The following is a 24,871-nucleotide window of genomic DNA, read 5'->3' on the forward strand; positions in this document are numbered from 1 at the left end:
TGAATCCACGTTCGTACTCTTATCACGAAGACGAGTTTTTGGATACCTACTACGGTCCAAATCAAAGCAACATCCCATTTTCTTTCTTCGAGTCTTCACTCTTCAGAGTTTGTCATCATCTGCTCTTATCATGTGTTTTTGGCTTTTTTTTTTACTATTCCCACGGTGTCTATGTGAGATGTTGTGGATGACACAGATTTCATCCACTATCCCTGAAATTGGAACTACATTTGTACAAGCACTTCAAAGGGCACTGCATGAGTTAGCGTTGCACTTGAAGGCTCTTGAGTTGAGCTTTTGTAATGGCTTTAGGACTCCGTGAGCCCTTCTCCCGCGATATGAGGATCTGTTTTCCCTAGTATGAATAATGTGAGCATAAAACTATAAAGGCACTTTCCCAGATGCAATCGCATGAGCCACACGACGTATCCTATCCAGCCGGAGTTGCTTCCCTTCAAAGACAGTGCGATAAATCTAAGCTGAGCTGAAACAGCTCTCCATCACTCCGGGAGTGCGTGGCAACTCACAACGTAAAGTTTCCCCCGGGATGACGCTTGGGCAATGCATTGCCACAGGGAATGGTAAAAGAGCTCGCGTAGAGTCATTACGTGTAACAGAACGGGGTGGGTCTCTCGCCGTTTGAACTGGACCCCTCTATGAAGATAAGAAATGTTATGCGAATTCTATGGTTATGTATTTTTAAGCAAAGTGAGCGAGCCAATATTTGTATATAGTTATTGGAAATTAATAATTATTGTTTTTGTTTATTCGTGTTCTATCAAATTACATTTATCCTCAAGCAAACTATGAGGTGGAAACCATGCAATCTCTGTTCAAAGAACGTTTGGAAGGAAAAGTGTTAAATAATTGCCTAGGCATTTGAACCACAGAATCCTGCAGTTGAAACATAGGGGAGGAAAAAGTAGCTTTACAAAGTAACCGTGTTTATTATTGCATTACTATGTTTATATCTTTCATGTTAAGTAAGCTCATCAAACGATCTTCACGTGGAATAATTATATATGTTTTGCATAATCAGTAGCTTGTTAAAAATGGCATGTTTAGAAACTACTAGATGCTCTAGAGTATGAGAGCGTATTTTTTTACTCTTTGCTCACCCGGATTTCAAGTTGTAATTTATTGAAAGACATTTTGTTGGTGAAAAGGAATGTTCTCTCTCTGGAAATAATTACTTCGGCCTTGATGTTCCGCCATATCAAGCTTGAGAGCCGAAATTTTTCAAAGATTTTTCATTTCTACTGGGCAAATCCAAGCAAAAATATGTGGCCATAGGATTGAAACCAAAGTCGATGGTAAGAGGCCAGCACAATCAGGACAGAATTCAGTGTCACGAACTTAAATTAATAGTGTGTCTCAAGTCGTTTATCTTGATAGGGAAGATATCAGTAAAATGTACGGATGATACATTTGGGAGGAGAAAATGTAGTTAGATAGTGGAATGCTGAAGGCCCTGATAGATGGGGAAATATTGTATTTATATTAATGATCATGTGATGTGCCTTTGAAATATTTTCCCAGTTACGGACCATTATCGCAGGGAGTGCCGTATTTCACGTGAAACAATTCCAATTCTATTTGTATCCTTAACCATATGCAATTCTGCACGACGCGCGTGCTTGACACGGTCCCATATCTCACCACGTGTCGCTGGCTCCTATATCATCACGCCTGTGGTTTCTTTCGCGTGTTATGTATTCGCATGAGGTGTAACCACTGAATTAATCATGTCTTCTTACGATTAAAGTTATTGTAATACGTTAGGTAAATTGTGCTTCGAAAATTCAGCATTATTTATCTCAGGGTGCCGTAATTTGTTGCGATTTCATCAGAAGAAATATACGCATCGATCATCAAATGACGACGACATTCGTCGCATCCGGCCGTGTTGTCTATCAAAAATTTAGTCGGGTCAAATGAATTTTTTTACTAAAAGATACCATGTTTTAGAGTGACATGAACCTTTGCGATGTGTGAAATACTGGTGTATGTACGTCAGTGAACTCCGCCGCCATAATTGCTGCGATATTCATTGCTCGTATGGATGTTTTTCGGAAATGTTCTTTACTTGTAATATTACGGATATGGATGCAGCAAATGGAGTAGTTCTACGTTATGAAGTGAAATATACAAAGTGTTTCCGTTATCTATGTTTCCGCGTAGACAAATATCAAATTGACTACAATATTGCATTAAATTTACGGAACCTTCATCGTATTGATTCATTTTTACGTAAGATTGGAACTGTTTGGCGCTTAAAATGATTTTAACCTCGCGAGTCCCGACTCTCCTCTCGGGAGAATTACAGTTTTCCCCCCCTCTTGCTTCGGAAATGCTGGGAAACGGATCCCACTTCATTCCTTCCAGGCCACCAATTCCCCTCATCGGGTCCGCGTCGGCAGCCGTGCTGGGGTGACAGGCGGACGTTATCCGAAGGTCCTCCTTCCCAGCCCGACGGGACCCACCTTTTTTTGCGTCCCGCTTCCCGGATCTTCTGCTTGCACTGCGCTCGTGACGATTCAATTATCCCCGTTTCAAATCCTCTGACAAATCCCCTCTCCTTCCCTCTCTCCACTTTTTGCGCGTGATGCGCCATCTTTTTTTTATTTCTCTCCCCCCCCTCACTCTGAGTGCACCGAGACGACGGCCAGGAAACCCGTTTCCGCGAGTGAACTCGCATTCGGACCGAGCACCCTGGTCGGTTTTTTTCTATTTCTATTTTTTTGTTGCGTCGGTCCTCCTACCTCAACTCCGCAATCGAGGCCCTAAACGTTGAAGTACGCCTCGGTTCGCGACGGCGAGTGGGGGGAGGGTAGAAATGTGGAAACAAATTTAAAGTTTCCGGTCTTTCGGACGACTTCCATTTTCCCGCACGTCTCGGAGAGGTAGGGGAATCCGTTGAGTTGACGGGGTGGATATTAATATACACGTCGAGGCCCTGGATACAGCGCAAACGTCTCTTGAGGCTGATGCTCAGCCCTGAAAAGGCAGGTGTAAATGCAGTTGTGTAGTCGAAGGAGGTCGCTTCAGTAGTAGTTGAGGTCAAAAATGAATCAATTTTAGTCGTTCATCACAAACTCTAACATCCGAATCGCTCGCTCATGGAAATCAGTAAGGGATTATTCCTCGTTTGAAAGTTTCGTTCTTTTCAATGATGTCGAGTTCAACTTAGCGAAATTTCTCGTTGTGAGCTTGAAATGAACGGCAACTTTGTATTAAGAAATGCGGCCTTCCGGGTTTCATTGCATGCGCGACATCATCAGGAATAAAAAAATTAATTATTTGTTGGAAATCTGCGATTGTCCCGTCTTTTCAGTTTTGAATCGTTCCATAACATATTTTGGCATAGGCACTGAAGAAAACTGGTACTACTGGTACTCGTATTCACTTAAGAATTACAGTTCCTAGTGATTGATAATATTATATGTATTAGCGTAGTTGTTGTAAAGAAAAAACGTAATTTTAAAAAACAAAATGTATTGATTTTGTTTTAATTTGCAAAAATAAAGTTGTTCTTTTCACCGTGAAACAATTCCATAATATTGCGACGAAACTTTAATTTTAATGGTTCATAATATCATGAAGAATATTACCTTAATTATGAGATAGCAGCATTCTAATGTATTTTTTAATTTATATTTTAGCTAATTGCTTTCTTTATCTTTTTGTCTTTTAGGAACCATTCGCACACTTGCAGTTCTGGACAGAGAAAGCCGGCGACATTTTTGGGTGACTGTTTATGCAAAAGATCACGGAACCGTTCCTCTTCATGCAAGACTTGAGGTAAGCCTGATTGCTTTATATTTTTTGCTGCGTTCATCAGCTCTACGAGTACATTTACTGGAATATATTTCATTCAACGTTATTTCACTGTACTCAATCCTCCAATACATACCCCGGAAATTTCAGCGGAATTAATTCGTAATACTTCAGTTATTTATCAACAATAAATTGATTTCTCTGCTATTTAATCCTATTTTTAAATTTAGAATGAATTATGATTTCCCAGGATTTTTGTTAAATATTAATTTGTCAAATGTGGCGCACCGGATAAATTTTGCTGGATTATGAATATTAATATTGGCATTTCAGTGGCGATTGAGTATTGATTGTTTGATTAAAAAGTATTGTTGCTCATTTCTTCTGCAGGTTTTCATATCCGTTTTGAATGAAAATGACAATACCCCCTTAACGGATGAGCCAGTGTATTTTCCGCATGTACCAGAAGGATCTCCATCTGGACAGGTCATTGTTCAGCTACATGCAACGGATGCTGATATCCCTGATGTAATCCCATCCTCTGATGGAGGGTATTTCCCCAAGTTGTCCTATCGTATAACTGCTGGAAACCCTGAAAGTTTTTTCTCCATTGATAGTGAGACAGGTAATTATAGAATTCTCTCTACATACTGTTGACCAGAACATTTGAACTCAACATTTTGAGAATTCCATGTAAATTAGTATTAACATGGCTTTGGAATTTGCTGAACTCAGATTAGTCATTATAAAAACAAACATATAACTTTGATAATGGTGAATTGATGCCCTCCAATGAGTCAGCAATAAAAGCCATGTTTTTTTAAGTCCTCTCCAATACAAAAAGTGAATTATTATTGTGAAAAATCTGGCAAAATATCCTATCTTTTTAACATTGCTCCAGGAGTTTAGCAAAATTTTATCATTCATACCTAAATAAACTAACCTAAAATGATATTATCCTTAAATTCCATACTAATTTTCGACAATGCATAAAATGTAAAATATAATGCAAGTAACTTCTGACCCCATGCTATTCAGCAAATAAATGTTATAAAATAAATAAATTTTGTGATCCCAAGTTCTTGAAGTATAAAGAGTTCTGCTTTCAAATTTATAAAGTAGTTTAGCAAATTAGAATAGCTTAATTTCTCTGCTAATGATCTAAATATGTTTTGTTGAATTTAGGTACAATCTTAACTACTGGTAGGAAATTGGATCGTGAAAACCAAGGGGAGCATCTTTTGGAGGTAATTATACATTCATCTAGATGACTTACAAAGACATGAATTTGACAGTTGTGGTAATTAAAGAGGAACAACAGGAAAAGCATATTGCTATATTTAACACGTAGTATTCACATATACTATGGGAACTGTTTCAACTCAAGCTTAATTTTTAAATGATTAATCTAATGCCTAATTTTTTTGTGGGTTATTGTCACCTGTATCTTACTTCATTTGGATTCAAAGTATTTAAGTAGCTCATATTGATGATATGAGAAGTGAATCAGTTGTCTATTCAGTGGTTTTATCATTTCTCATGTGTGTAGTTTCTTGTCTCACTCACTGTTCCTCCATCATGAACTATGCCTGGATGTATGACAGCATTTGTTTTGCAACTAAACTTAGGTTAATTTTTAGCATTCGTACTGTAAATGCCTTCACATTCAGTCAGCTAATTGTGATAAATTAATTTCATTTTTTGTTACATGTAGGTCACAGTGAATGATGGAGGTCAGCCTCCTCTGTCATCCACCACACGTGTTGTCATCGCTGTGGATGACATTAATGACCATGCTCCAGAATTTGAGCAAAAGTTTTATAAAGTCAAGATACCTGCCAGCATGAAGGAAACATTGAATGATAGACCTGTTTTTCAGGTAAGCGCAAATAAATCACATCCGCAATAAGATTGATAATTGAATTTTATCATCAGAAAACTTAATAATGATATTTCATAAGAGTACCACATACATGATATGAACATGCTCACATATATATTGTTTGCTCTGTAGGAAGGTAATATTTTAAGTATCACATGATACTGTGGCTGTTCAGGACATTCCTATAGCACACTAAATAAATTATTCTAAATCTCATCACAGTACAAAGTTAAAGGTTATGAATAATGTGCAATTCTTGTTATTCTTTAGTTACTGTTGAATTTCCCACATTCCCAATTCAAAATCAGAAATGGCATAATGGTTCAGCTGCATTATAGCTCTTAAATATTATGGCATAATGTAATAGAAAACGTTTTTCGATGGATAATAATTTATCACCCATAAGATATATTGTAATGTTTGCTGAAAAATTTACTCTCACAGTGCAGTAGCTAGTCCATGACCTCAATATTTTCTGTTATTCCCATATTAGTAGTCCATAACTCTTGGGTGATGTAATTATTGTCAAAAAAGCAACATGGTTTAACCTTTCCCTTTGTGAAATATGTTTGTAGATATGGTAATTGAATGAGTCATAATACCTATAAAGATTTTAACCGTTGAATTCCCATAATAGTTGATATTTATCGTTTGAATGTTTTGAAATGGTAGAGAAATGGCTCAAGCATTTGAACTTTTTTTTATTTTGCATTATTTGAGAGATGTAATTCTCCATTTAAAAAATCCTTTCTGTGTACTCTTGTTGACACAAGAAATTAATTCTCCCATTATCATTTTTCAACTCATTACTAGCTCAAATTTCCATTGTAAATTTGTTTATTTGAAAGATACCTAGAAATTAGTTACTTTTCAGTAGGTAGTTAAGATGCATGAAATAGATTCTATCTGTATTTTTTCTTTAATAGTTACTGTAAATGTTACATCCTAGTACTTCCTCATTGTGAGCATGAAATCATTGAGCATTAATTGAGCATTATTTGCTATCATTTTACCTATATTACTCGTACATTAATCGTAGTATTCTGTTTTCTAGAGTTAATCTTTCTTTCAGTATCAAGCTTTTATGTTAGATCAGTTAGTTATCTAGTTTTCCTTTGGTAAAAATACTTTTTCAGTAAATTCAGAGGGAATAAATGGATCCTGGGTTACATTTCTCCTTTTAGTTTTCCAAAATAGGTATTCATGGCATAGATAGTTTAATGGCTAGAAGAAATATTTTCTGTGTTTGCATGAAGTAGTGTTGAAAAGTTTGAGAACTTCTAGCAAAATTATTTTTGCATGTGAAGTTACAATAGTGTTTTTAATTAGCATATTCATTCATATAAATTATTTTCACATCATGTGAAGGTATTTGAAAAACAGTTAAAAGTCATGTGATAACAAAAATCTAGATGTTCTTGGTTTTCTTATGTGATTATTACTACATTTTGAAATATCTAAGTGTTCATGTTTATTTATTCTCTTGCATGTGTTGTACTCTTTAATAAAATGTTCCATGTGATGTTGTCATTCATTCATATTATATATACTTTTATATAAATAAATATTTGCAGTGTACAGTATTCAGGTAAAGTGTGTATTCATAATTTACAGTCATGTGTATTTTATTTCATTACACCATTATTTTTAAAACACAGGGTTATACTCCTGTATAGTATTTACCTGGAAATTTATTTTGGAAAGTTAAACAACTACTCACCATGTAATAATGATTTATGATAATTTCATTTAAAATGACTGTCATAAGTTAAGCTAAAGAGACTGAGCTAAATTTATTATCAGTCAAGTAATTGCCAATAACTCTGTAACAATAAAGTTTATTTTGGATGCACATTACAGTTGAGTAGTTGCTTATCATGGGAGTGATTGCATAAATTCATAAAGTTTAATGATTAAGATATGTTAGCTTGTTGAAGGAAAACTGTAAGATATTTTGGTGTGAAAGGTTTCATGATTTTACTTCAAAAGGATGTATTCACTTTCAAAGGTTGTTATAGTGATTCCGTTGTTCCTATTACAGTTTTCAGAGAATGTTGTGCATTTATGGTCCTGGAATGGAAGGAATATAGTGAAAATTTACAAGAAAATATTTCTATTGTGTGATGTCTATGATATCATCGTAATAATGATTTTTACCTTGAGATTTAAACTATCCATTTTTTATGAATTAATCTTATTAAGTTAATCACTTCCTATATAATGTTTCTTAGTAAAGCAGTTGGGATTATTAAATGATGTATTTATTTTTCAAATAAGATGACAGCTTCTTAGCTTCTTTGGAGATTAGTGTTAGATCAGATGATAAAAATAGTAGAATGACATTGTTCCAAACAAAGTAGTTCCTCTTGATGTTGTGTATGATTATATTATACACGGGCTAGCCTATCCCAATCTCATGGAGCGTGAATGTGGGTTTATGCATTCTTTCACACAAAGCCTTCCTTCTCCATATCCAGGCTTACATTAGTGATACAATTTTTTTAGTATGTTGTGCATGTTCTTATTAATGTTTGACTCACTTGAGTGAGATGCATGGGGAAATTATAGATAGATGTCGGATTATCATGTTTGGAGGTTTTTTAAAAAAAGTGCACCTGTTGGTATTGCAACTTGAATGGATAGTGCTTCATTCTAGAGCTTTAGTCTGGTCACTTAACAGTGGAGTAAGGGATAAATAAAAGCCATTTTGAGAACACATTCTTACCAGAGTATAGTTTAGTTTAAATTTCTTGTAAAACCTTCGTTCTGAACCTATGACAAAAAATGAAGCATTTTATCACATTTAGTAGATAAAACTATATTTTAGTTGCTCTGGTTTCATTGGTTTTATCCCTTGTTCCATCTTAAATAGTCCGTAGACATGCATAATAATAGTCCATATTATTAAGTACAATTGTAAATACATATTGAATGGCCACCAGATAATTGAAACAAATTAAATGGCATTGTGTTGTCACTAAGTGTGCTTATCAATGCAAATATACTTTGTATCTGCTGTCACTTTGCAATTGTCCCACAAATGTTTGTGTAATTGTTTAACTGTGATGTTGAAAACTTGTAAATTACCTGTTTGATTTTGATTATTATGATATTTTTTATTTTTTTTCACTAGATTCTGAACCTATAATCTTTTTGAAGTTTCCTTAAATGAAATTGCCCACTATGAACACACTGGCAGAACTTATTTCGTATTCTCACACATTTCCTTAGATACAGATGTCACCCTTATTTCATGTCTGCGAGTGCACACCCAAAAAAAAAGGAACTAAATGAATCATGAATAATTTGGCAAATTTTTAAGTTGTTTTTCTCGTTGTGTTTTTTTTTACTTGATATATAAGTAGCTATGGGTGTTGGTTAGGTTTCTTTGCATATACACATATTTTTCATGCCTTTCTACTTCTACCATTTATCTCCTGACAAAGTAGTTTTGTTTCGAAGCTGTTTGTTGTCTATCTTTCTGTCTATATTCCTTGGGATCACTCACCCTCTTCATTGCGTGACAACATTCTCTTTATGCCACAGAATGGCACAGTGGAAATCGAGCTCGGTGTTGATACCTTTCTTGAAAATGGAACGTGGGAGAGTTTTGAACCTGATTCGCTTGCCGGAGAGCCATTACTGAGGGTAAGGAAAAACTTCTGCAGCTGATTTGTAGTGCACCTCATTAATATCATAATATATATTGTGTTCAGCTTTCTAAATCTTGTGGGTTTTTTGCTCTCTCTCTCTCTTTATATTTATATGAAAATTTCTCTGCTTTTCTAATGTTGCATGTTGAATGGAGCTGTGTATTCAATGTGAAAGATTACACTTACTTGAGATGGGGATTGGCTTGTATTACATGCCTGAGCGCATTTATAATGATTTTTTGGCATTTGTTTGATGTGTGAAAATTTTTGAAGCTGTCTAGAAGAGTTTTTTGCCCCTATTCATTGACTGCCTATTTTTATTGTTTCATAACATGGTAGGGCAATAATAATGAATCTCCACAGGACTCGTCATTTGCTTGTGTGTGTGTGTGTGTATGTAATAGATGAGTTAATCTTCTTGCCACCAGTTATCTTGTATTTTTTTTTAGATTGGTGTTAAGACATTGAATTTTTGCCTTGTATATACTAATATTAATAATAAGTATTGAGACTTTTTTGATTTTTTTCTCTATATGTTGGGGTGAATTTCATGATCTTATTCTGTATTGCATTTTTCCTTTTAACACTAACATCCTTGTATGTTTTCCAAATCCAGACCATGTGAACATCTAATGTAAATAACCTATAAAAATTTTCTAGGTGTTGGCCTTTGATCAAGACATTGGTCAAAATGGAGATATAACCTACAGTATAAAATCAGGCAGAGGGAAAGGCAAATTCAAGATACATCCAAAAACAGGAGTTGTGTACACTCAGCGAGGATTCCAACCTTTGCAGGAATTTGACCTGTTGGTGAGTGCATAGAGAAATAGATTGAATAGATTGGAGAGTTTTGATTTTGAGTGACTGGTTTAGTAAATTGATTCAATTTCAAGAAGGTAAAGATTCAATATATATCCATAGTTGTTATACATACAGTACCCAGTATTAGGGTAACGTATTATACACATTCTATGAGCACCCATTATTTCAACAGAACGTGGTGTGGCTACCATTGGGAAAGGGAGCAGGTTTGAAAAATTTTTTATTGAATAGTTTACATTGAGATGCAGAAACAAGTAATTCATGACTGTCCATAGGGAATGGACCGGGTAAATTATGAAGTTTTTGTGTTATGTTATATATTTGTGTTATGTATTATAAGTTTTTGTGTCCAGTGTTCCCCACAGGGGGTATTCCCCTCCCAAACAAACCCCAATTAACAGCCAACGATTGACACCAAAAGCTGTAGCTCCCATTCTCTCCCATCTACATTTTAACCTTTTTTACCCCTCTACCCTCTCTTCTCTGCCCACTCTGACCAACTATCCCCTGCTGTGAAGGTATAATATACTAAGTTGTCTTTTGTGAGGACCACCTGATGATGTTCTCCAATGTTTGCACCAAAGTGCACCAGAAGTTGACGGAATAAACGGAGAAATAATCAAAGCACTTGGGGTCATAGTGAAAGATTCCCTCAATGGAATAGTCGAAGATAGCTACGACAGCAGAAGATACTAGAAGACTTTGAGAAAAGGACAATGATTGCAATACCAAAGAAACTGAAAACAGATAAATGCAAAGAACACAGAACATTGAGCCTTGTGACTAAAGCATCAAAAATCCTTACTCAGATAATTAGCCAAAGAATAGAAGGAAGGATAGAGGGAATCCTCTCAGAAAAGCAGTTTGGATTCAGGAAAAACCAAGGAGCCAGAAAGGTAATTCTCAGCTTGAGACTTCTGGCCGAAAAAATGAGACACATAAATAAGGCATTATATGTGGTATTCGTGGACTTGAAGAAGGCCTTCAACTATGTTGAATGCTGCAAAATGTTCAAGATACCAGAAGCGCTTGAATTGGACAGCAGAAGAATTATCCATAACCAATGCAAAGAATCAGGTTGCAACTATGCAAGGGAAAGTTCGAAGAAAAATAGAAGCCACAATAAACAAAGGTGTAAGACAAGGATGTAACCTCTCACCAGCAATATTCAACATATACCTGGTAGAGGCAATAAAAGAAACACAAGAATTTGATATCAAAGGAGTCAGGGTAAATGGAGAAGAAATCAACATGCTCCGGTTTGCAGATGACATCACAGTACTGGGGAAAACTCGATAGGACCTTCAAGCAACTGTAAGTGCTATGTATCAAGTACTGGGGGAATATAATGTGAACATCCACAAGAAGAAAACTTAAACTCCTAGTGTGTGGAAGAGAGAAGCTGAATGCAGATATCACAATTCGAGGGGTGAATTTAGAGCAAGTGGAATCTTTCATCTACCTGGGCAGCAGCATAACATGGGATGGAAGAAGTTCCACCGACATCAAGTAAAGAAAAACCCAAGCTAAGAATGCATTCATGAAGAGGAGGCAATTACTATGTTCAAAGAACCTAAGACTGGAAACATTGAAGTCATTTGCCCAGACTTAGTGCTCTATAGTTCCGAGAATTGGAACATTGGCAAAGTGGACCAGCTAAGAATAGAAGCCTTTGAAACATTGCGCTGGAGGAGAATGCTGAAGATAAAATGGACGGACAAAGTAAGGAACGAGGAAGTATATATAAGAGGATGTGACCATATGGAGAACTCTATGAAAAAGAAGAAATAGATGGAATTGGACACACATTGAGGCACAATGAATTGATTAGGAATATAATAGAAGGAAAAATAGAAGGGAAGATTCCACAATGAAGACCAAGAGACATGTATATAGGACAATTAAGAAGGACATAGAACAAAGAAAGTATCAGGGATAGAGGGAATTAACTTGAATAGAGTGGAATGGAGGGCTGCAGTAAACCAATCCTAGGATTGAAATACTGATGAGTGTAATTTGTTTTCTTTTTTACGGCATGTTTTCGATGTTGAAAAGTAATTGAATCAGTTGACTATTCCTAAATTTCTGTGAAGGTTGTTTGACTGTACAATGATTTCAATCATTTGAGATGCCATTTCAAATAATGTGCACTTATCAGTGCATTGAATATTGTGCAATTAGTGATATTGAAATGTAATTGAATCAATTGACTATTTCTAAATCACTGTAACGTGTATGTAATTTTACAATGATTTCTATCAATTGTTATGCCATTTCAAATCATGTGCAATGATCAATGTGTTGTAAATTATAGCGAGGTAACTAGAAAATTAATATCACTATTATTAATATCTTTATTGCCTCTTACACAGGTACGTGCTGCAGATGGTGGTCACCCAGCAAAGAGCCAGACGGCCAGGGTTGCTGTACAAGTAATCCCTGTACCTAAATCTTCACCACACCCTCCAGTCATCAAGAGCCCAAATCAGAGGGTTCATATAACAGAGAGTGATAAGGTTGCTTTCTTGGTGACACTGGTGTTAGCAGATGATGAAGATGGAGACCTGTTGTGGTATGATATAATAGGTGAGCAAAATTCAAATATTAACTAATTTCAACTATCACATTGTGCTTAAAGCCTTTACTGATATATTGTACCAATCAGTTTGTCATTAACACTAAAATAAATGTGTACAGCAAAAGTTATGGCAACATCCAACAGCATTTTCAAAGTCATAAATGTATAGGTATTACATAATAATTTTGAAATTGTACTAAATAATAAGAATTAATTGTAGTGTTTCATTAAAGTAAAAAGCATGAGGTTAAAAATAAGTCATAAATTCACATAAAATGTTATTGAGAGTACCTAATTAATGCAGTGCTATTCTTTGTGGGACCACAAAATAACATGTTAGTAAAAGGGTTAACAGCTGTGTTTAACTGCACTATAAGCCAGTAAAAGGGTTAGCAACTATTTATAAATGTACCAATAATATGAGAAGTGTTATAAAATTATTACTCATTACAATTTTAGATGGTGATGCTCGGAATGAATTTTTTATTGGAAGAGATAAAGGAAATATATTACTAGCCAAGAAATTGGACTGGGAGACACAATCCGAGTATAATCTCACAATATCTGTGACTGATGGAGTCCATGTGGTGCATACACAGGTAAATTTTAAAGCCTTGTCTCTTTCCAATTTTCATAAAGCTTCATTATTTTTACTTAAAATTTGACGTGCTCCCTGTGTGATCTTTTTTTTCAGTTGTATGTCACTGTGCTTGATATAAATGACCATCGCCCAAGTTTTTTAGACAAAGTTTATAAAGTTGAGATATCTGAAAATGTTGAAGCAGGCACAAAAATTATGCAACTTATGGCTACGGATGCTGATGAAGACAAGAGAGTGTTTTACAGCCTCCATGCAGCAAGAAATCCAGCTTCTCTGTCTATTTTCATGGTTGATTCCATCAGTGGAGCAGTTACGTTGAATGAGAAGTTGGACAGGTAAATACAGAAAGTATCAGTTAGTACTGTCATTTGAATTAATCTCGAAGACCAGAAATGCCCTACTTGGTTCTAAAAATGCCAAATTCACTCCCATTGTAATCATTCCATTTCTTATTTAGGCTCTCCTTGAAATAAATTGGCATATCAATTTCAATTTTTTTAATCGAGGGTCCTTGGATTTATTATTCTTGAATTCATTATTTCATAAATGCTTCCTCTTCTTCCTGACCATAGAGAAAACATAGAAGAGCATGTTTTAACGGTTATGGTCAGAGACCAAGGAACACCATCGAAAAGGAACTATGCCCGAGTCATAATCACTGTTCATGATTATAACGACCATAGCCCTGAGTTCACGAGTGAAATAGTTCAAGGGAAAGTATATGAGACTGCAAGTGTGGGGACAGCTGTTGCTCAAATATTTGCTATTGACCGTGATAGAGGGGATAATGCAAAAATAACTTATTCTATAATATCTGGTAAGTAATTTATCTCTGGGTGCTTAGGTGCTAACTACTTTAGTTATTCTTCTAATTGCCAAGTAATTTTGCATCTTTATATCTTTTGCAGGAAATGTTGGAAATGTTTTTGCTATTGATCCAGAGCTTGGTATGGTCCAAGTAGCGAGACAGCTTGATTTGAGTGTGATGTCTGAATATATGCTCATTGTTAAAGCCACTGATAGTGGCTCTCCACCATTGTTTTCTACGGTACCTTTGCATATAATGGTTACCATGGCTGACTATGCTCCTCCAAGGTATATTTATATGTTGTATATTTTCTGTATTCCATTTGGAGATGTAAATACATAAAGCATGCTGTTTTATTTTTGATCTTTTAATAATAAGTGCAACTCCGCCAAGATTTACATTAAAATTCCGATGATTTTCAGGTTCACCATTCAGGAACATGCTGCAGAAATATTTGAAAACCAGCCAGTTGGGACTTATGTGAAACATATTGCTGCCAGAAGTACATCTTCTCTCTTCTTTGAGATCGTAAATGGCAATCAGGATGACATGTTCTTTATCACACCAAGCACAGGCGTTATTATAACTAAAAGAGAGCTGGATTATGAGCTGAATAAATTCTACAATTTGACTGTACAAACTACGAATATGGTAGGTAACAGTGAATATTTTGGTATGGTATGCATTATAGCTGAATCACTAGTATAATGATGTAAAATCCACTGGCTATTAACTTTTATGGCTCTGCATGTATTGAAAATCTTCAAATGCATTTTTTAACATCATTTTCTATTTAAATACCGGAAGAATATTTCAAAATGACATTTTCAATGCAGCTGACTAGTTTCAAAGTGAAATGCTCTACTGTATTAGTGATTTGTAAAAATTGACTTTTTCTAAAAACCATATGTTTGAGCTCTCAAAAAGTTAAACATACTGTTATTCTGTTATAATTACTTGTCACCTTGTCTACATTCGCATTTGTAATATTATGAGCAACTTTGACTTGTTCAATTCAATAACCTTTCAATCCTCTTAATCTTCTATGAAACTAAATAAATGTCTGACTGCGGATTTCTACACAATTTAATTATTTTATGAGACAAATGTGAGTATTAATTTCTGATTTCCCAATAATTGAAATAGTTTTGTTGATTGGGTGATATTAATTGAATGGACTGACTGATATCTTGCATTAAAATCTATTCCTGAAGCTATTTACATCATCTTCCATTTTAAATTCTCATGGAATTGCCTCAGAATTAAGAACACTGGACAAGTTAGTATTTTTGAGGAATTACCCAGAGAACAATTGGTGCCAGGTTTCGATTCCTGTATCAAGGGTTTTTTGTATTGAGGACATTCATGTGCTAATGAAGAATTTGTGTAGAATCAACCAGAGAATTGTTTCCTGAATTTAAGTGAAGGATTGAACAAACTCATTGTTCATAATTTTACATTTATCGGTAATGCAGATTTTTCACTCTTGTGTATCATCTCTGTGCTATGACCTTCTCTATTTGTTTTCACAGGCATCTGCTAAGGCTACGTGTAGTGTCGTCATTCATGTTTTGGACAGAAATGATAACGCACCAAAATTCTTGCAAGATCTGTATATTGGCACTATAAGTGAAGCAGCTGATATTGGCTCTCTTGTTCTCACCAACAAAAGTACACCTTTGGTTATCAAGGCTGAAGATAATGATTCTGAGTTAAACGCTCTATTAGATTATGACATTGTGGAAAGTTTGCCAAGGAAGTATTTCCGAATTGATTCAAGCACAGGTAAGTGATCAAATGTTTTCTTTTCAATTGATAGTTTCTGTGGCCGCATGCCTGTCTTCATTTTATATACTCTAATAATCAGGGATATTGTTTAATTACAATGCTCTGTAACTCATATACACTGTTAAAATATAACGGGGTTTATAAAATATAGCTGCCTAGTTAGTAGTATTCAGCCTGGAGGGTACATGTTTCAAAACTCAGCCAATGACTTATGGCCACACATTTAAAATCCAGGTGGTTTTACATGTATTTACTTGATAATTCTGTTCACACCTATCAATTCAACCTAAGTTGATTACTGTTGAAAGAGAGTACATATTAAAGACAGAACATATATTAAATATTACTCTGCTAATAATGTCAAAATGCAATCTATTTGACCATTTGCTTTTGCTATGCATTGCAGGTGCCATTCGTACTGTCTTGAACTTGGACCACGAGTTATGGCCTGAATTCAATTTTCACGTCAAGGTTTCTGATCTTGGGAAACCTCGACTCTCTTCTGAAACAACAGCCAACGTCCGAATTGTAGTGGGTGATGTCAATGACTCACCGCCTCGTTTTCTTGAAACATCATACAATGCCACAGTCCTCCTTCCAACATATTCTGGAGTGGCCGTGGCACAGGTTTCAGCTTATGATCCAGACTCAGCGGAAGAGACAGAACTTCGCTATGACATCATCGAGGGAAATGAGGGGCGAGCATTTGCCATCCATGAGCAGACAGGCCTCATCACAGTGGCTGACCCGCGCGGCCTTGAGCACCCCCCCTCCATGAGACGGCTGCACACACGCGTCTCCGATGACAAGTTCTCGAGCATCACCCAGGTGGAGGTCAGACTGGAAAAGTCAAAAAATTCTGGGCTGAGCTTCCAGAAAGGGCTCTACACAGGTGCAGTCCTCGAGAACTCGACCAAAACTGCCCAGGTGACAGTCGTGAATGTTATTGGGGGTGCCTTGGGGGAGCACATAATGTTCTCTATCTTGAACCCTACGGATTTGTTTGAAATTGGAGTCACATCTGGAGCCGTGCAAACAACTGGGAAGCGTTTTGATCGTGAGATGCAAGACTATTACGAGCTCATCATTGAGGCTAAAAGTGAGGAGGGTGAGAAGGACAGACCAAGATTTGCCCACACGAAGGTGGGCGTGACGGTCTTGGATGTGAATGACAACTGCCCACTTTTCGTCAATTTGCCTTATTATGCAGTTGTATCAGTTGATGCTAAGAAGGGTGATATTGTGACTAAGGTTCATGCAATTGATCTCGACAAGGGAGAAAATGGTGAGGTGCGGTATGAGCTCATCAAGGGCCATGGGGAATTGTTCAGGGTTTGCAGGAAAAGTGGAGAGATAACATTAAAGCAGAACCTTGAAGGGCACAATCGAGAATATGATCTCATCATTGCTGCTTATGATGGAGGTAAATATTTTCCTTTCATGTCGAGTAAAGTTTTGTTTCTAGTGAAGATTTAATTCAGGGGCTGAATTAATTATTAATTCTAATTAAATATATTCTTGGAAACAATTTATGAGCTCTTAAATAATAGCAATTTAGTTCTTCAGAACTAATAGTTTAATATGAAATGGACATCAGTTGATATTTTTTTTATTAATATTGTATACTTCAGTCATTTGGTAGTAATACAATGAGTGATATCAAATTTAACTGTGTATATCAGCCATTGTGCATGGAAAAATTTAAGTTTAAGTGCCTTGTTCAGAAGTAAATCATATTAAATCTGTATGGAATGTGTGTGAATTTGTCTGGCATTACTTGAATTTGAATTTTCATCAATTTTTTGTCTATGTGCATGGTAATGAAAAATGGCTGAATTGTTTTGTTTAATTGACAGGAATGACACCATGTGCTACTGAAATTACTGTCCACATTAAAGTAATTGATAAATCTATGCCAGTTTTTGATAAGCAGTTCTACACAGATCGGGTCAAGGAAAATATTGAAGTCAACTCTCCCCTCTCAGTCAGTGTTCAAGCACGTTCCCCTCTTGGGAGAAAGTTGATTTACAGCATAGTGAAAGGGAATGAATTTGAAGAATTTTCTCTTGATTTCAATACAGGTAAGTACATAGGGTATTTCATAAAGCAAACCCTACGAAATTGAAGGCATGAATGTGACTTCTAGTTTCACAATAAATGGAATAATTTTAATGTAGGTGTAGTGATTCAAATGATTTTTGTTTTTTGAATTTGATGTTTTTCACTAGCAAAACTCATTGTATGGTTTTTCTTTAGGAGGTTAGTGGCTTTATTTCTTAACTTATCTGTCATCCCCTTCTCATGAACCTTAATATAGTTTCTGAGTTAATATTAGTTGAATGGTACCTGCATAAAATACAGATAATTCAGGGTGTTTTCATGAATTCTAATTGATTTGTATGTTAAATAAAAGTTGTACAGTCTGTGCAGAAGGGTTTGGTTGTTGGTTGAAAGAAGGAAATATAATTTTAAATATATAGGAGCTAGATTTAATTAAACTCTCACTGCCTCCTAGTATGACACAAGCGATGAGACTGCAAGTTATTCTTAAAATGATTTTATGGTGAATTATACTATACTACTTCAGTATTTATTGTAGCATGTACCATAAATGCTTAGAATTTGCCGTTTGTGGTGTTAAATTAGGTCCTAGATAATTATACAAGTACTATAATTAACCAAAATGACCTTTTGAATGCTTTTAACTTTAATGGATTTTTTTACATTTGTTTGTGCTGCAGGATAATTTTTATTTTGAATTCAGTTCATAATGAATTCATAATGAATAGTGATCGGAACACTGTTGAAAGGTTTGCCAAGTAAAGAGAACAGGAAAAGTAACTTACCAGTATACGTGTGTTACTTACTCGTACGCTGTGTCGCCACGCCGGAAAGTGCAAAACATTTCAATCAAAATATTCATGCAGTAATTGAGCGTACTACTGAATCTATCTGAATCCCGTGAGGTGTCTACCAATTTAGTTACCTGAACGTAATTCTGCCCATACTAATACTTACGGGGATCGAGATGGTGCGGGGGCTAACATACTGGCTTCCCACCCTGAGGGCGCGGGTTCAAATCCTGGCGGTTTTGAATATTTTTCAGAGGTATCTCGATCCCTACTTGAGGTGCTTTGTGGAGGGCACTTTGAGTGAGTACGCCGTCCGTCGGATGGGACGTTAAACTGCGGACCTTGGCGCCTTTCGTAAAGAGTAGGCTAATGCCGACGCCGGGTTTCTCTCCACCCTTCATCCTTTCCTGTCCATCCCCTATGGCGCAAATGACCTTAGCTGTCGGTCGCCTCCCCCAAAACTACTACTACTTCAATATAAACTATGTCCATTATGTAAGTCATTATATATTTGATGAAATGGTTACCCAGTCGTATCATATCAGTGCTTGGAGTCCCTGGGTTTTCTTTTGGTCTAATGCTCCCATTGTTGGCGCTAGAAAAATTCTTTGTTAATAATTATAGTAGTAATTGCCAAAGTACATGTATGCACTGTCAAAATGGAGGAATCAATATAAACACCTGGATACATTCTGTGCTGTTTTTGCTACAGGTCTTTGGTTTAAAATATTTCAGTTTTTTTTCAGTGTGGCCAGCATCAAATCCAAGATGAAACCAATTAATATCAATTAATTATTTGCATAACAGTGGTATCACATATAATTTTTTCCCTCAAAGCTATTTAATTATCACATTTTCCCCAGAATATATTGTCTTATGGCTTTTGCTTCTTGATAAATATTAAAAATGTGTCCAAAAAAATACTGAGAATACTTAATGGTGCACTCACAGACCACTGACCCTTCAGTAAAGCACACCAACTACTTTGTTGACCTTGCTAAGGGGATACCTATAAGTCATTAAGTGGTCTATCGGATATAATTAGCTGGAGCTTAAATATGAATTATCTTGATAAAATAACTAACTAAGTTAAACCTCTTGAATTACTACACATACCTACCTAATATGCTAAAAAATATGTTTTAAGACTCAAGTTGTAACATATTCCACCTCAAATGGTGATGACAGATGTCTGATTAATTTTCTCTAAATCCCCATACATTGGTGGAGGTGTTTAATTTAATTGAAAGCATATTGATAAAAACTTATTATGGCAATTGGATGTAATAATGATTAAGGTTCTACTTTAGGTTATGTCTGTAGAAAGAAATACAACAATATATTTATTATTACACTATTATAGGATATAGTTGAATATACTAGTACTAGTGTTATAGCTTTCCAAGAGTGATGTGGATGAAATTTGATAATTGTTGATGAGAGTGATTCATTGAACAGCATACATAAAAATAATGCTCTTAAAATCTTGTTCATATTACAGTAGAAGGCACTTATCCTACCATTGAAACACTGAAAACTTCACTCTATGATGTAAATTGCAAGTAATCTAAAACAGTCGGTTAATTTAAAGTACATCTCAAAGCATTAATTGATTGAAGCACATGTTCTTTTTGGTGGCATGTTTTTTTTTTGAGTTGCGGTAATAGAGAAATGCTATTTAAGCGAGAACAATTTGTAGGTTTGAAAATAAGTTATGTCCAAATCACCCTTCAGAAGCTCTGCCTGGATTTTAGTTCTCATTGTATTACCTTTGAATGTGTTCGAAATGTGATTGATGTTGTACGAGATTGGATTGAACCAAGTGGGATTGTGAGAATGAAAGAGAGATCATGTACATATCAGCCAGGTCTAAAAATTCCTGAAAGAGTCATTTGAAAGTGTAGCTAACTGCCTCCCGGAATAAGTGCAGCTATCAACTTTTACATACTGTCTCACAAAGTCATCAAAAGACACTAACTTTATCAAAAATTGCTCCAAACATTTGTCTTGAGTTGGCATAAAGAATACCCACGAGGTAATTCAAACTATTACAGGGATCGCTTATTCAGCCAGCCACCAATCATCGCAAGCAACTCTTTTATCTGCAATACTGAATAAAATCTTGTGACATATTAACTCAGTTCAGGTACTCATTAAGCATCAAAACTTGCTAGTTTGTTTGATATCCATTCCATTAAATTTGAGGTCAACCTTTGAAAATATGATTTTTCAGTCACTTTTTTTTGTGAAATATTGTTTATCCAGAATAGATACAATCCTGGGCATTCTAGATAGGTGGTCTTCTAATGTATGTATGCAAGAATTTTCTTCATCACTCATATACAAACAAACAAAATAAATAATCTATGGTGCATAAACTAATAAATTTGATGATTGATTGATTTGATGAACTCCTAGAAGGTGATTCTGCTAGATCAGATGCCTCTTGTAGATTTATAAAAATGGTTATGCAATAATTATCCTATTAATATTAATGAAGATATCCACGTCTAAATAATCCTACAAAGATATTTTACCATGTATCGGAGAAGTACCCACTTTTGGATTAGTATAAACTGTCGATGCATTGGGGAAGAACTAATGGAATCACTTATGGAGTATATTCTTTGGGTCTGCGTTCAATTGAACTTTACCGTAATTGTCATTACAATTAGATATATTTTAATTGATGACATTAATCTGACTTACTGACCTATTCAGTTTTTACTATATTTAAACATTTTGATATAGTTTTAAAATTTAGTGAGTAAGATGGTAAAGGGATACCTATTAACAGAAAGACTCATAATTTTAACAATATTAAATATGAAAGCATGCTTTTTCTTCGGAGGGAATTTTTGGTTTGCTTTCATAGTTAGAATTCTACCCATACATTGGCAATACTTATTTACACTAGTCTTCTATATCTCCATTCACAGCCCCTGACAGTAACAATGGTCCCTGTGAGTATTTCAGATTTTATATTTTTGCTTTTTCCTTCATGCTGCTTGCATGGTTTTAGTGGTAGTGACTATTCTATTTTCTATTAACCAGCTACTAACAATAATCAAAATTACTCTAATATCTTCTCACGCATAGCTATATTTGATGGCAAACTACTGTAATCATGCAAAAACAGCACATATTTTTACAAAGCTATAAATTTTCACCTAGTAGTTCATTTAGTTTTTCTTTTTCAATGCATACAATGTATTCAAGAATAATCTTGAGGAAATTTATTTGCAATTGATGATTTGTTTAACAAAAGATTTCTTTGGCAGAAACACTCTGATGTGTTTTGCTGCCTCAGTATCTCCACTAAAAAGCTTTTTTTCTTACCTGGTTGGATTTGAGTTGCATGATTTGCATACACTCTTTCATAACTTCACCTAAGGCAAGTGAATTTTTTTTCAGTGTGAAATTATCCTAATGATATTCCTTTCAACAGGTATGATATATGTTGTGGATGAATTGGATTTTGAACTGAACAAAGAGCATGAAATGACAATTCGAGCCACTGATAGTGTATCTGGAGTCTATGCAGAAGTCCTTGTGAGCATTCTTGTGGAAGATGTCAATGATTGCCCTCCTGAGTTCACTCATGATTCGTATAACGTTTCTGTGTCCGAAGCTGCACCGTTTGGTACCTCCATTTTGAAAGTACAGAGCCGGGATAATGACACAGGTATTTTTGCATATGATTAGTTGCATAGTTCTGCAATAATTAGCTTCTGATCATCAGTCCTATTGGTAAATTGAATATCCAACTTTTCTCATTTTAGGTGTGAACCAAAATGTAAGATACGTCATTCAGCATAACAGCAGTAACTCCTCTGATTACTTTCACATTGATCCTGAAGATGGGACGATTTACCTGAAGAGGTCTTTGGATCATGAATTACACAGCTCTCATCACTTCACTGTCCAAGCCTTCGATGGTGGAATCCCAACTCTATCCAGCACTGCTCATGTCTGGATCACTGGTAAGTCTTTGGGTGGTTTATCATTTTGTGCCACTGAATATTAGAGCTGGTAAATAAAGACAAATAAAACAAAATAGGAATCATTTTTCCCAAGAAATAATTCTTCACTGTATGCACAGAATGCATGAAATGCATGTAATATGTTTACATGCATGAAATTCTTTGTATTACTGTATCAGGATATACCCTCTTGAACCATAAGTTTTGGTATGATCCTCAACATAAATTCAATAGCGACCACAATTTCAATTTCCCTGCAATTATAATGCATAATTATAATTCACAAGAGTTCATTTGTATTGAATTTGTATATTTTATTCCAATTTACTTTCCAGTGATTGATATGAATGACAACCCTCCTAAGTTTGAGCAGCCGTCATATTCCTGTTTCTTGTCTGAGCACGCAAGAAGGGGACAGTTTATAATGTTGGTTGTTGCTAGTGATCCTGATGATGTTGACCAAGGAAATTTAATTTATACGATTGTTGGAGGAAATGAGCAGCAAACGTTTTCTATCGACCCCAGGAAAGGTTAGGGAAATGTGTATATTACCCAGCTATGTTTAAGTTCATTGAAGTCTCGTATCTCATATGTTAAATACATTTTCTTACTAAATTAGTGGCTGAAATAAATGTTATGACCACTTTAACAAGACTTTTTTATTCTTTTTCCAGGAATACTGTCATTAATAAACCTACAAAATTTTGCCGATCATCCTATGTACACACTCAACATCTCCGTAACAGATGGTGTTTACACAAGTTTTGCACGTGTGAAAATAGACATACTTTCAGCAAACAAAAATAATCCAACTTTTCCAAAGGTCCAATTTGATGTCAAGGTTTTGGAAAATCTTCCACCGGGTACATTTTTAACGAAAGTAACTGCAACAGACAAAGATCGTGGATCATATGGCACTGTGACTTATTCCATAGCATCTGACCGGATGAAGGAATTTTTTGAAATTGATGCTATGACTGGTAAGTGAAATTTTATAATATTTTTCCAAAAATCTGATTGTATTGATTGCACTCAATTTATTCATCATCATAATTTTTATAACTATTACTCTTTCCCATCAGGTGAAATTGTTACAAAGAAGAAATTAGATCGGGAAGCTCAAAAATTGTATGAAGTTTTAGTCATGGCTACCGATGGTGGAGGAAGATCAGGTTTTGTTACTTTAAGAGTCAAGGTTGGGGATCAGAATGATAACCCACCCAAATTTTTATTGAAGGAGTACAAGGCTTCAATTTATAGTAATTTAACTGCAGGAACTGGATTCCTGAAGGTAAGGGTTAATGAGATCAATCTACCATCTGTTTTTTTAGCAATAACAGATCCGTGAGGGATTATTCAAGAGTACTTAGGAAGACTATTGTTTATAACTATGTACACTTTCTTAAGTTCTTAATACTGTGGTCAAAGACTACTTGTGGGACTAGAATGCTTGGAACAGAATTGAGTTAACAATAGAATTGGATTCAGTTTTTAGTGTTAGATTTGAATGATGCTGATATTCTAGCACTGGAGGAATGGTACCATTTAAACAGTTTTGTGCATTTTGAGCTAAGTTAAAGTGCAGAATTTGCATCTATGAAAATCCGTTAAATAATTTGACTAATAATTTTTTTAAAAATTACTGAAGCAAGGTGAAGCCACGTTGTTTCAATTTAATTGGAATAAAGGGATTTTAAAACTTGTGTGCAAATTGGTTTTTCTTTTAGTCCAATTAACTACTTGATATCACTTAATTCCTATGTGTGAAAAAAATTACATGAATAATCTTTTTATGTTGCCATTCTATTTTCTCTATATTGAAACTTATTCAGAAATGAAAATCTGTGGGTGCATTATGAAGCTATGATGAGGGATTTATTAACAAGTGTATAGTTTTATACTTAGAATGAATGAAGTGAAGTTAGGTGCTATAATTTGCACATAATTTTTGTAACTACAATCTGAGATATGAATCTAGACCAGGTTTAATCTCGTACCTACCATATTGCCACGAATACTTTGGTGGAAATCACTGGGATTGTTTTTATTCCTTCATGGATCCACCTTTGCTAATGAAACTATTATTCTGGTCTTAAGTAGATATTGAAAGCCCATTCCTATATA

The 24,871-nt window shown here is 35.2% G+C and overlaps 1 protein-coding gene across 3 annotated transcripts in view; it reads left to right on the forward strand.

Moving 5' to 3' along the window:
- The window catches only part of kug (FAT atypical cadherin kugelei), a 497,170-nt gene that overhangs the window by 452,363 nt on the left and 19,936 nt on the right, over nucleotides 1–24,871 (forward strand). For 2 of the 3 annotated variants that reach the window (XM_071596916.1, XM_071596919.1), the window contains exons 2-22: nucleotides 3,695–3,801; nucleotides 4,168–4,402; nucleotides 4,963–5,024; nucleotides 5,492–5,656; nucleotides 9,206–9,307; nucleotides 9,973–10,125; nucleotides 12,510–12,723; nucleotides 13,175–13,314; nucleotides 13,410–13,651; nucleotides 13,889–14,133; nucleotides 14,225–14,411; nucleotides 14,547–14,775; nucleotides 15,657–15,909; nucleotides 16,319–17,335; nucleotides 17,769–17,993; nucleotides 21,704–21,727; nucleotides 22,213–22,449; nucleotides 22,547–22,747; nucleotides 23,083–23,277; nucleotides 23,422–23,727; nucleotides 23,830–24,038. In XM_071596916.1, coding sequence (XP_071453017.1) covers nucleotides 3,695–3,801; nucleotides 4,168–4,402; nucleotides 4,963–5,024; nucleotides 5,492–5,656; nucleotides 9,206–9,307; nucleotides 9,973–10,125; nucleotides 12,510–12,723; nucleotides 13,175–13,314; nucleotides 13,410–13,651; nucleotides 13,889–14,133; nucleotides 14,225–14,411; nucleotides 14,547–14,775; nucleotides 15,657–15,909; nucleotides 16,319–17,335; nucleotides 17,769–17,993; nucleotides 21,704–21,727; nucleotides 22,213–22,449; nucleotides 22,547–22,747; nucleotides 23,083–23,277; nucleotides 23,422–23,727; nucleotides 23,830–24,038 — 4,748 coding nt within the window. The remainder of the gene's footprint in view (nucleotides 1–3,694; nucleotides 3,802–4,167; nucleotides 4,403–4,962; nucleotides 5,025–5,491; nucleotides 5,657–9,205; nucleotides 9,308–9,972; nucleotides 10,126–12,509; nucleotides 12,724–13,174; nucleotides 13,315–13,409; nucleotides 13,652–13,888; nucleotides 14,134–14,224; nucleotides 14,412–14,546; nucleotides 14,776–15,656; nucleotides 15,910–16,318; nucleotides 17,336–17,768; nucleotides 17,994–21,703; nucleotides 21,728–22,212; nucleotides 22,450–22,546; nucleotides 22,748–23,082; nucleotides 23,278–23,421; nucleotides 23,728–23,829; nucleotides 24,039–24,871) is intronic. The other variant, XM_071596917.1, reaches the window with a different exon arrangement.

This window comes from Hetaerina americana, unplaced genomic scaffold (assembly GCF_022747635.1).
Source record: "Hetaerina americana unplaced genomic scaffold, ioHetAmer1.1.p SCAF_8, whole genome shotgun sequence".
NCBI classification, from domain to species: domain Eukaryota; kingdom Metazoa; phylum Arthropoda; class Insecta; order Odonata; family Calopterygidae; genus Hetaerina; species Hetaerina americana.